Source organism: Taurulus bubalis (assembly GCF_910589615.1).
Source record: "Taurulus bubalis genome assembly, chromosome: 4".
NCBI lineage: Eukaryota > Metazoa > Chordata > Actinopteri > Perciformes > Cottidae > Taurulus > Taurulus bubalis.
In genome coordinates this window covers 17,395,397-17,407,820 of record NC_136592.1, presented here as the reverse complement: position 1 = coordinate 17,407,820, position 12,424 = coordinate 17,395,397, and the positions used below count along the sequence as shown (strand labels likewise).

The following is a 12,424-nucleotide window of genomic DNA, read 5'->3' as shown; positions in this document are numbered from 1 at the left end:
CGGGAGGCCGAGCCAAACCATTGATCATACGCAGAGCCGCCCCTCCCAATAGGCCGAGTGAGCCCACCTCTCTCCACAGGGCCACGACTTGGCTTGGCCCCGTCTTCAAAGAGTTGTGGTAGTGTTGGTGTTGGAGGGTGAATTAAGACACTCTGCCAAGGGCTTCATAAAGCCCAATATGTTGCACACCATTAACAATGCAGATATCAATGAAAGATGTCTCTTCAGCACGATACTGAAGAGATTCCCTACTGGCGATCACAGCTATTGTTACTCAAGTATGAAGTGGTTATGTTGTGTTTAATGTTGTTGGAACATGTTTTGAGACAGTTAGTATCTGAGGGGCTGAAGCATTCTGAGCAGATGTGTCCATTGTGGCGACCAACAATGTCCTTTATAATGCTTTCATTTGTTGAGTGAAAACTATGTATTTAATTGTTGTACTTCAATTACATTCCAGCGTCAATTTGAAAACACATTTCAGTCTCTTTCCTGCAACAGTTTTAATGAATTTCAACTTTATTCAAGTTTCATTTCAGTTCATTTCAATTAAATGAGTTGTTTCTAATTAAGTCATGTTCAGATAAACTAGTTTTATATTATTGGACATCACAGCGGTACATTGTCCCAATTTATTTTGCTTAGTATAACAGTTATTACTTTAGCTATCACGGTTCTCTTGACTCTAATTTAATGGCAAGTGTGTTAGCTCCATTTAATTGAATGTTTTTAATATTTGTCCAGATAGAGAAACCCTTGAAAGCTTGTGTGGTTAACATGTGCACCAGTGTGTGAATATGTTTCTTCCTCACTTATTATTGCCATGCTTTCTACTTCCTCCTTGTCGGAGTGGGACTCTTCATTCCTTTTCCTGCAGCTGCTTTGGGAGGGGCGGGACTAGGAGAGGAAGGGGCGGGGCTTGGAGCAGACTGGGTCTTGGGCTGTGGGATTTCAATGGGGAGTTTAGGAGGGATCATTGTTTTAGGGGTCATAGTTGGTTTAGCCTCTGGGATTTTCTCTCCATGACGATACACACTGACCTGGAGAGGGAGAGACAGAAGAATGCTAGTATGATGCAAACATTACCCAAACATGAATTAACTTTCCTGTACGGTCGTAGAGAGTTTAAAGGCCCTTAATACAAATATCGTACAGCATTTAAACAAATCCTTTTGAGTCTTAGATAAAGAACATTCTAGGTCAGGATTTTGCATTGCTTTTTTCATGATATAACTGTCAAATCAGGGTCAGACAAAAATCCCAAGATCAAATATCAGCTCTGTAACCGCTCTGAGTTACACACAAGTGCGATCATAAAAGTATATCCCTGCTGGACCCCAATGAAAAAACAAGATTTGTGCCACAGATGGTCAGAAACATTCCACGGCTCTGAGTAGATCCAGTCATTTGTGGAACACAGCAGTGACACTCACCACTATATCCACAGACTCCCCTCCGTATTTGTTCTGGACAATCATGGTATATCTGCCAGAATTATCCATGGAAACACCTTTGATCGTCAGACTGGCAAAGCCCTGATCCAGAGAGACTGTGTACTGAAATATAAAATCAAAGGTTAGAGAAGTGAGAAAGCCAACATGGGGAGTTTGGCATGATTTAACATTTAAAACGCCTGTCACTTTGAATTTGATTTAAAAATAGATTCATATTTTAGTCAAAACAGCAGCATGAACTTTGATTACCATATTGCTGAAGCAAAACCTGAGCAATGTGAGATGGGCTTGGTGGACACAAGGACAAATCATTTCCTCTCATCTCTTCACTGTTCGTATCTGCTAAACTCCGTTGGCTCAACTTTATGATTGGATTGAATGGCAATAAAAACAGATGCGTACTTCTTGAGACCACACAAACAAAGCCATAGATGTTCAAAGCCTTCAGATTAGAAGAACACTTGTGTAGATGTTTTCGTTCACCTGAGACGAGGTAGAGTTATTGCATTCGGATTTGCACCATGTGAACATAAGATAAACACTTTTTTCAAACACAATTTTGAGAAATGAACAGCTCATCAGCCAAAAAATAAAATAGACCTTACATTTTTTTTTTGCAATTTATGGACTTTTTCAAATTAACATGTTATATGGTGTTGCATAATTGCATTCATTTATTAGACCCATGTAGGCTAATCTGTGGGTTGCTTTTGTTTCACTTATTTAAGGTAGTATCTGTATAACATGTTAGTTAATAACATTATTATGGTAGTTTTGTGAAACGTTTTTTTATTTATTTCTCATATTCACTCGCTGTATACTGTATACAGTAACACCTATTCCAACTCTGAGTTTCAGTGCAATAGTGTCTGGATCTGTATATATGTCTGTTTGTTTTTCTGTTAATAGTATACTCCGTGGTAACGAGGTAGGGGAGAGGCACTCCTGAGGTTTGGAAAAAACATCACCAAGGACGTCAGTTCTCGTTTTAGATTATTAGCAGGTGAGGGAATTAACTTTTCAAACTTAATCTCCAAAGCCATTAGGAGCCGCAGGATGCTGATGCTGTTGAAAGAGCCTCCACTGACTGGGTAAAGGCTGTAGACTTATAGTGGAAGGCAAGTAGGTCAATGAGTTATGAAAGGTAGATTTGTTCCATTACCTATGCAGGAGTGTGCTGATAATGCTGACCTCACCTGAAGTATGCAGATCCTTGTTTCTCTTACACTTTTTACTCATTTGTTTGTGCTTGATTCTTGAAGGAGATTTTTTTTAAACATACACTATTTAGAATGGAAATGTCATATCATATTAAATAAGGAATTCTGAAGAATGTACGAGGTAATAAACACAGTTTACGTGTCATTTTAAAAAGGTAATAGTATTTTTCTATCATGCACACTATGATTGTTGTTCTTGATGATATTGTTCTTCTAGTTATGGTTGTACATTGCATTTAGACAGTACAGCACACTTTAGGATGCAACCCATATGAATTCACAATATTGAAACAACAATCAAAGCACCTGGTAGATGCATACTGAAGCTGCAAAATCTATTAACTTGTCTATCACTAGACAAGTTAATAGAAACACACTATTGCAATTGTGTCTGATTAATAAGTTAATTAATCACGTGAAAGACAGGAGGGACTGGGTTTGGAAAGAGAGAAATCAGTTTCAAGATCCTGCAGTAGCATTTAGTGTGTAGCAGGCAGGGAGGAGAGGAAAGGAGGCAAGCCTGTTTGGTGTGGCTGAAACATTTACCTGATCATCAGCTTCCACATCTGATCCATTCTTCAACCATGAGACTTGAGGCTTGGGGTCGCCACACACTGTACATGTTAAACTCAGGGTCTATAGAAACAAAGAGGACGTTTTAGAAAAACATGCACTTTTACTACTTAACATAACTTTACATCTACTTAAATCACATATACACCTACCTTCTTTTCCATAATGGTGACCACATCAGGCAGTCCTCCCACCACTTTACCACGGTCTGAAACAACCCATTGTTAATATTAATAATCACTCATATTGGCTATTATATTGATGATGAACTTAATAATAATAAGCTAACTAAACAATCAGAAACAATAACTGTTTAAAGTAACTGTGTTGCACAAAGAAACAAGAAGAATGGAAGAATTAACTCACTCTTCTCAGCATAGGCCTCAGCCCTGAAACACACAGAAGATAAAGTTAGAGATATGTATCTTGTTCTCTCATTTAGCAAAGCAGCAGTACACGTATCATATTGTACAACAATATAACCTAAAATGTATCTTGCGGTATTAATTTGTCTCAAAATAAAACGGCAGGTCGGCCTACTACCAGCCACACTGAGAGTAAATAAGTTGAAACTCAATCATATGTATGATATCATCAAGGGAATGGCTCCAGGTAACGTGATGTGTCATATGATCATAATTATCACCATCATCATATAGAAATCATCATCAGCAAACTTCACCGGAGCAAAGTGTCCTAAGGGTGAAGAACCCAGCAAGGAACTTATTTTTCTATACTGCCATCGGCTCATGTGAAGATCTTAGCTTCTACAACATAGTCAGAGTAGAGGACACATAAGAAGAGGGCTGAGCAGCTCCTCTGTCATGCCAACTTCTCTCTGGTAGCTTTTGTTTGGTTTATATTTTATAGCATTTTGAATGATAAATATTGTAATTTATTCTAACTATATTTGATGTTACTACTGTGATGTATTTGATGAGTGTATGTATAACGTTGTAGTGACACCAATATCCACATGATACGCTTGTTTTTTTACCCCCAAAATAAAAATCAATAAACCAACCAACCTACTAATAACTAATTCAAATGGTTTATCTAATAAGGGGACAGTGCACATTAATAAAAACATTTCTGTTAAATGTGCCAGAGTTAGCCAAGAGGCTATTTTCCATCTGTAGTCCCGATAATATTAATAATAATAATAATAATAAGTATGAAATGCAACCCTTTGTTGTAAATGTAGTACAGCCAAGTTTGGTAAGTAAGCAGAGCCAGATAGTGGAAACAGTTCCATAACCACACGCTTAATATCTTATCCATTTTGGGGTTAGTAGCAGCGGTCAGATGGTTTGCCACAAGGTATTCTGGGTTTAGAGCCAAACCATATTATACTGCAGTTCATCCAGGGACTTAACAGAATCTCAAAAGATGATACTGCTTTGTAACCACTGGGTGAGGGCTGTCGGAGCAGCATGGGAGGACCATAGGTCAGCCACAGGCCCAGATGGCTGGGGGAACTCTGCTCTCCTCTCGGCATATTGATGCTCAATCAGAAGGGCAACAGGACGGTACTTGTTTCAATGTGTTTGTAAAATAGTTTTCTTTAAATATCTCTCTTTGAATGTAAATTAGAAAAGGGAGTTGGACATTTTCCTCTCGGTGGTTAGTGTTTAGAGTTTTAATTGATTTTTTTGCAATTGGATTTGCAAAATTCAGTATGTAGGGTTTTTGTTTGGCCCAATTGGCCAAACGACCCAGAAGGATCTCTGCTACCTGACTGCTTCTATTTATTAAACATTGATTTTTTTTTTCTCAAATTATAATATTATGGGCTTTTTTTTCTTCTTTTTCTTGTTCAACATTCATAAATTGAAATACAGCTCTGTTTGCATAAAGCTATACAGTGTTCACAAAAATATCAATACAACCATGTATGCTATCCTGCATATAAAAGTAGATAACAAACAAATCTAATAGCCGAGTGACAGTGATTCAACAGAATATTTGTATCAATAGCAGAACTGCTCTCAGCATCCTGGCTGATCATTATACATTACTTGTCGTTGCCACGTGTCAAACTTGCAGTGAGTTCAAATGTGAAGGAACCAGTGATTCATCTTCAACAGAGTTGAAAATATACACAGAAAGGCACAAGTAAAGAAACAGATCGGAAAGTGTCGTCATACTTAAGTTTCTGGAACTCAGCGAAGGCCTTCTCATAAACTGTAATAGACAAACACAGAATTTCACTGATCACAACCTGAATTGTCTCCTCACTGTATTTTAGAGTAGTAGCAGTGGTCGTCTCGTATAAATGCTATATATAAACGCTACTTTTAACAAAGCTTCAAAATTTGAGTTGAGGAATCATACCACATCCAATCCAATATTTGTCAAAACTATTTGGAACATACTGAGCATAATGTGAGGAAACTTTTTACAGCTAGTTCTCAAGCCTACGGGCTGGAGCCAAGAGGTCCATAAAAACAAGTGGATGCGTAGTTTCCAGTCCCATTTTTGCAGTATTATCAATAAAAAGAGTGAGTGGAAAATGAGAGAGAGAAGGTACTGACCATCACCACTGAGATCCAGTGTGCGTTTATTTGAGTTTTCAGAGTTGGTGATCACAATGGAGTACGTTCCTTTATCCTTCTCTGTTGGTTCGATCACCTGTAAATCAATTAATCAACAAACCCATCAAATAATTAGTGTCTGGCTGTTTATTTTTTACTTTAATTCATGGTTTAAAACCAGGTCAATAAAAATGATAAAGCTTTTACACAAAAAGCAAAAGGAAGAAACACTGTTTAATTAATTACATTATGAATTACTTACATTATGAATTTTGGAAATGTATGAGGTTTTTATTCATTAGCTACCTCTTTTTAAAGTGAGATTATCTAATTTGTTACCCTGGTATCACCTCCACAAAGGCTCCACTACCTGAGGGTCTTTATTGTCATAAAATGATCAATGTATGATTCAACTTAGAGATATATACTGTTCAGCTTTATACAGGAGATGATAATACCTCAATGGTTGCCATAGTAGAGGTTCCTCCAATCACCATCTTGTCACTGTGGGAGAGTTTAGCATCGCTGAGGAGAAGAGAGGAGAGGTTAGCGTGTGTGTACATGTACTGTTTATTTGTGTGTAAGTGAAGCCTGTTGTGGAGGTAATGGAAAATCATCTTTACATGCCTGCCTGATGTTACATAGAGGGATACCAATTTGTCTCTCTCGCTATTTGTCTCTCTGTCTCTCTGTCTCTCTCGCACACACAAAATCACTTTTGATAAAAGCATCAGCTAAATGTAATGATAATTTACTAGAATTGGATTCAACTCTAAATTGAATTAGAATTAGATTTAATTAGACATAGAATTAGATTAAATTATATATAGAATTGGATTCAAGTCTAAATAGAATTCTATATAGAATTTGATTTAACTCTCTTCAGCTCTCTTCCGTCCCATAAACCGTCAGCTCGTTCCAGCGTAGCGAGAGGTTTCATGGTGGTGGAAACGGAACTTAAGGAACCGTATGGGTGTGGTCACACTGTTCTACTCCAATAGATTTTATTCTGAATATTTGCTCCTACTCTACTGGCTATGGATAGTAATTACGCTCCAAAATGATGAAATATTACTAATAGTAACTAGAAAAAATACTCCCCCATTTTTCCTGTGTAGGTAGACTTAAAAGAATACTCTTATATCTTCTAAAACACTGACAACAACTACTAAAAAAAACATGTAGTTATTGCCATTATGTTCTTCTTCGTAGTGTTACTTGTTGTTGGTGCTGTAGTGGCATTGGCAGTGGTGTTTTTAGTTTGATAAATATAAATCCTTACCGATGACACCAGCTGATGTTCATCTCTGAGGTGTAATACTTCATGTGACACTGCAGCTGAATGCCTGTTGCTGTGCAGTTAATCACCAGCTCTGCTGCACTGGCTCCTAGAGGAGGTGATGAAGGTGATAGAGGTTGTGGAGTGACACATTTGACATGAGAATCAGATACATGATATTTCCCATCTGCTTCTGGATAACCTGGCATCTCTACAGCCGCTACACGATGCACTTTATTGCTCAGAATTAATCAAATCAAATCTAACTTTCATCTTCAGCCATAAGACTTCCCTTTTATGTTACCTTTATCCAGCTTGGAGAGCAGAATTGTACTAAGGAAGCCGAGTGCAGAGTGCAGACTGTTTGTGTGCTGCATTCAAAATTCAAACATCAGAAGCTTTGATAACTTGTTTTTTATAAAGCTGTTATATCTAAAAAGGGAGTTGTATACTACAGTATATCTGTGTGGGACTTTGCTCACTGCACATTACAAGTGTACAAGTGTGTCATCCACCTGGTCACATCACCATGGTTTCCTATTATCACAGTAATGAACCCTCTTCTCTGCAACCACTGCTGTAACAGTTTCTGCAGAGCAGTCAACAGACTGTCTCTTAAAATAGGAGTGAGATCCTCCTCCACACTGTCACTGTGACAGCGCAGTGGAATTTTAAAGTGATTTCACCACATGATGACATGATGGCCAAATGCTTCCAGCATGACAACTTCTGCCACATGCTGATAAGTGTGTATGTGTGTAGCAGTGGGATTTTAAAAACAGAAATGCATCAGCCCGGTGATGGATCTACTCAATCTGCTGTGTGTACAGAATGTTCACTTGATCCCTTCAGTGGGAAGAGGAGGATGATGGTGATGTTTAGTACTGTTTCTAATATGGATGTGTGTTAGTGAGATACTTGATGTCTGTGTATTCATCCCTGTGCATTTGTGTGGGTGTGTGAGTGTGTAAAAGGCAGATACCCACCAGCCAGTTGGCTGATCTTGTTTATCGCATCGTCAAAGACTAGAAGAGAGGCAGAAAAACATGAGGTCAGGAAAAGAGCTAATGTAGGACAAGGAAAGTCACAAAGCCGCCCTCTGGTGGCTGTATTCAAAATTCAGCATTGAAGGGGATCAAATGAAAGGTGAAAGGTTTCTTTGACTCCATACTATCTTGTGGTTCTGTATCCCTGTTGCCATTATTTACCAATTAACTGAATAATTCTGTTCTTTCATGATGTCACTACTTATATAAATTGGCAAAAGGGTGTGAAGAGCTTTATCTGTCAGCTAATCATTAAATATTTACTAACTTCTAATATTGAATGGATAGAAGAGATTCTGAAAAGGACTAATATTTAGTTCTGCCATCAAAATGCATACAGACGTACAAGCTTGAAGTACTACAGAATACTAGCTTTAGTTTATTTCCAACAACAACACTAAAATAGATTTTCTCAGGAATAAATACAGTAAGCAGGGGAACGGTCACATGGCAGGAACTATTTGTACAAAGTAGTTGGAAAAACAAAGTTGGGGTTTTAAAAATGCATTAGTTTACCACAGATACAGTGTATACATCTGGATCATATTTACTTTCTCTGTGTCCGACTTTTTAATGAGCATCAAGCTGGTTTTCAGTTCATGCTTAGTTAGAAAACCATGCAGCCAGCAAGCAGGTGAATTACTTCCCTAATTAATCAGCAAGATAAATTAAGTAGGACAGATATGTTTACCTTTTCCGGAGATGTCAATTTGGCTCATGTCTTTTCCTCTGTCATCACTGATAGTGGCCTTATAAACTCCCGCTGTCTTGAGTGAAAACTGGAGATGACACACAAAATAAATGCATCACATAGTGTGTAGCGGATACGAAACACAGATTGTTGAAATGTAAATCCGAACACATTGTGAGGTCTGTGTGTCTTTGTTTTTGGATCCTCCGAGAAAGACATTGCAGCATTGCACCCAAATCACAGATTAAAATATAGCATCTACTCCTTGACTTAGTGTAGCCACTACACTACATCCTGGTATATGCATGTATAACCATGCATATATTATTATTATAGACGGTTTCATAGCATTCAGAAGATGAACAGTAGCAAAGTAATATTACCAGTTTAATTGGCAGTTTGCACAGTCCTGATCCCAGGTCAGGCTTCACATCAGGGATGATCTCAGTGTCTTCTTTATACCAGTGGAACTCTGATTCCTTTTTCAAGTTCGCAACCTGCAATGAAAAACAGAGTCGCACATATTACCAATACTTGCTTATCATATAAAAGGTTACAAATTAAAAAGAGGATTTTGCTTTTTACTGTATATAGCAGATCATCCAATTCCACAAATTAAGTCTTAGATTGGCCTCTGTCGTTAAAAGTCACTTATCAGAATTTAGATGTGCTGCACCTCATCTTTTAATGGCAACCGGGCTATTTAACACTTGAAGTGTAACAAGGCCATTAGAGATGTTCTGTGTATATATATAGTTCCACCTTAAAGAAACCTGTTAGCAATGGCAATAATGCAGCATACCTTAGATTTATAACTCATTACCAGATGCAAATCCAACAAGTCAGTGATGTGTGGAAAGTTCAGCTGATGTAGTGAGATATCTCAACATGTGCACTTTGGGAAATTACTCTCACCCATCTCACGGATATAAAATCTCTTAAAATAACTTTAACCTGTAGAAATATTTAACACATATATTGTACCCGAATTTATAACCCACGAAATTAAGTATATTTCTGCTGGGTGATGCTTCCAAAGACAAAAGCTGTTGTGTATAGTCACAACAATCACTCAACTTAATTTACTGCCCATGTCTGCTGTTTCTACATTATTAAAAATGTCTTTGTTTGAGTTTAAGTGACAAACAGATTAAACAGATGTTGGCGTCAGATTTCCCCAAGGGATATGAGCAATACTTAAAAATGCTCCTAATTATGAGCTTCATGCTAACAAAGCCCAAACCAAATCTTGACAGTGTAATTCTGGTTATTTTCAATCTGGACCTAATCATTAGCCTCCTAGAATGGCTAATCAGCTAGCCGCAAGACAGACTAAAATTAGTTTTGGAGTGTAAATATTCAATAATTATTGAGGTTGGCTGTGTTTACCTTGCAGACCAAAGTGACAGAGCAGTCATCTCCAACCTGAAGGGACAGGAACTCACTGAAGTGGGGACCTGTGATAGATGAAGGCAGGAGAGAAAGGCTCAGGGAAAACATGACATGTGGACCATGATTGTATGAGTTATATTACCTGCATTATGCATATGTAAGTTAAGTGTGACGATTAGTAATGTAAAATACCACTAAGGAATCTACATTTGCACCTATTGTCGCAGTTTCATACATTTCAACATTTGGGACGTATTTTGCGAACCATTTCAAATTTCATATTTTTGTGTTTTAATGTTCCAACTCCCACTTTAGTCAAGGCAGATCTGTTTCTTCCCTGTACACTCATCAATAGATTAGTTGTCTCCCAGGCAACATAGTGGTGAGCTGGTCTCAGGCTGAGTAGAGTAGAAGCTCGTACATGCTTAAGAGTGGATGATGTTTTGTATCTTACCCTCCTTGACTCTGATGTACTCTCTCCTCTGGTAGTCAGCCTCGGCCAGTGCTGCTTTGAAAGCTGTATGCACACACACACACATACACATAAATAGAGGATAATTAAAAGATCAAAGTGTTGCCAGTAGTTGCTATATATTCTGTCAGTGGATTAGCTTGCTAATAGTCCTCTGTATCAGAGCAGAATCATAATTTCTGAAATCAAGCTTCATTATTTCAATCTCTGAGTGTCCTTCATACAGAACAGCTTCAAACCCGCCTTTACATATATCAATTGAATACATTTCCATATTGTAAACTCTTGTGGTAGAGATGGAGTAAGTCAAGCACATATATACTATACAGTGTACCATATACGGTATGTCTCAACAGGCTGTGTTCCTTCTGACTGAGGCTCGCCAGAATATCCCCTGATTATTAAACAATTGTATTATAAACCAATTATTAAGTAGGTAATACATGAGAAACACTGGATTGCAGTCAGTTCTATCAGGGTTGTACGGTTTAACCAGTTTAGAAAGACCGGGCCTCTCTTACCATCTCCAATCAGTACCAGTGAGCTCTGTCCTTTGCCTCCCCCATCTGTGATCTGGCAGGTAAATGTTCCCTCATTTTCTTCAGTGAAATGGTCCATAATGAATTCAATGATACCGGCAGAAACGTCATGACCCATCTTGTTGGGCTGTGGAAAAATAGAGTTGCTGTTAAGGCCATAACACACTAGAAAATAGACTTGGATAAAACATTTTACAGTGACTTTATTAGTTGCCACAAGCAGCTGACTGATTTTAGTTTTGCGTTCATCGAGGGACGACAACTGAAGACAATTCTTTCAGTTTGAAGTATTTCCCCCCAGTGTTTGTCCATGCCTTAAACTACCCTGTCACATCTTACATCAGCTCCAGACAGTTCCTTGTTGTTGGCAAAGAATTTGTAGGTGACATTGGGAGAAATCTCCTCAGCCTGCAGCCAGAACCTCATTCTGCCTCTTTCCAAAATCTTATAGGCCAACTCTGATTTCAGTGGGATGACTAGAGAAGAGAAGAGGAGAAAAACACTTTATAAGTAAAAACATTACTGCACTTATGTACCAATATTTTAATCCAACGGTTGTTACTTTGTTAGTGAGTGAAGAGGACAGGAGGCAAAAGAGCAGGTGAGGTGAATAGTGGTTAGGCAGGTGATGTAAAAGCAGGTAAGACCTTTTGGATAAAAAAAAAGAGAAATGTGCTCCGAAAAGAAGAAAGAAATCTGAAAGGTTCAAAGCGAGTCAGAACAAAGCAAAAATAAAGGTGTAAAAGGGAAAAACTGATAAATAGAAAGAGGGGGTAAAACAGATTAGACACAGCAGAGAAAAAGTGCAAGAGAAGAGAGATTAAAATGGACAAAGAGAGAGATTATGAGAGATTGAAAGAGTCAGCCAGAGGTACTTACTTGGGTGTCTGATATCGTAGCTGAGTGCCAGCATCTTTGTCAACTCTGAAACATAAAGAGACAGTTTAGTCATTTCATGGAAGCATGAGCACAAACAAGCAATTAAAATGCATCTTACACTTCCTACATAGATGCCATTTTATCATGCGGGTGCTTCAAGTACCAAGTTCGGAGTTAGAGAAGTCACTGCTGTAATTGTGTTTAATAGGAAGAGGCAGATTAATGAACAAACACTGAAAGACTGAATCAAATACAGCTATAGAAAAGACAATATAATAATTAATTATTATTAATGGTTATTATTATGACGTGTTTGTTGGAGCCTTCTTAAGCACCTCTGATATA

General features: G+C 38.0%; 1 protein-coding gene across 2 annotated transcripts in view; it reads right to left on the bottom strand.

The window, feature by feature from the left end:
• Window positions 1-498: 498 nt before the first annotated feature.
• Window positions 499-12,424, bottom strand: part of myom2b (myomesin 2b) — a 29,690-nt gene continuing 17,764 nt past the window's right edge. For both annotated transcript variants that reach the window (XM_079216665.1, XM_079216666.1), the window contains exons 22-38: window positions 12,080-12,124; window positions 11,540-11,676; window positions 11,183-11,327; window positions 10,644-10,706; window positions 10,187-10,254; window positions 9,181-9,294; window positions 8,798-8,885; window positions 8,047-8,085; window positions 7,064-7,169; window positions 6,240-6,306; window positions 5,782-5,878; window positions 5,395-5,431; window positions 3,614-3,636; window positions 3,400-3,455; window positions 3,221-3,310; window positions 1,434-1,556; window positions 499-1,040 (exon numbers count right to left, since the gene is read on the bottom strand). In XM_079216665.1, coding sequence (XP_079072791.1) covers window positions 831-1,040; window positions 1,434-1,556; window positions 3,221-3,310; window positions 3,400-3,455; window positions 3,614-3,636; window positions 5,395-5,431; window positions 5,782-5,878; window positions 6,240-6,306; window positions 7,064-7,169; window positions 8,047-8,085; window positions 8,798-8,885; window positions 9,181-9,294; window positions 10,187-10,254; window positions 10,644-10,706; window positions 11,183-11,327; window positions 11,540-11,676; window positions 12,080-12,124 — 1,508 coding nt within the window. In that variant the 3' untranslated portion in view covers window positions 499-830. The remainder of the gene's footprint in view (window positions 1,041-1,433; window positions 1,557-3,220; window positions 3,311-3,399; window positions 3,456-3,613; window positions 3,637-5,394; window positions 5,432-5,781; window positions 5,879-6,239; window positions 6,307-7,063; window positions 7,170-8,046; window positions 8,086-8,797; window positions 8,886-9,180; window positions 9,295-10,186; window positions 10,255-10,643; window positions 10,707-11,182; window positions 11,328-11,539; window positions 11,677-12,079; window positions 12,125-12,424) is intronic.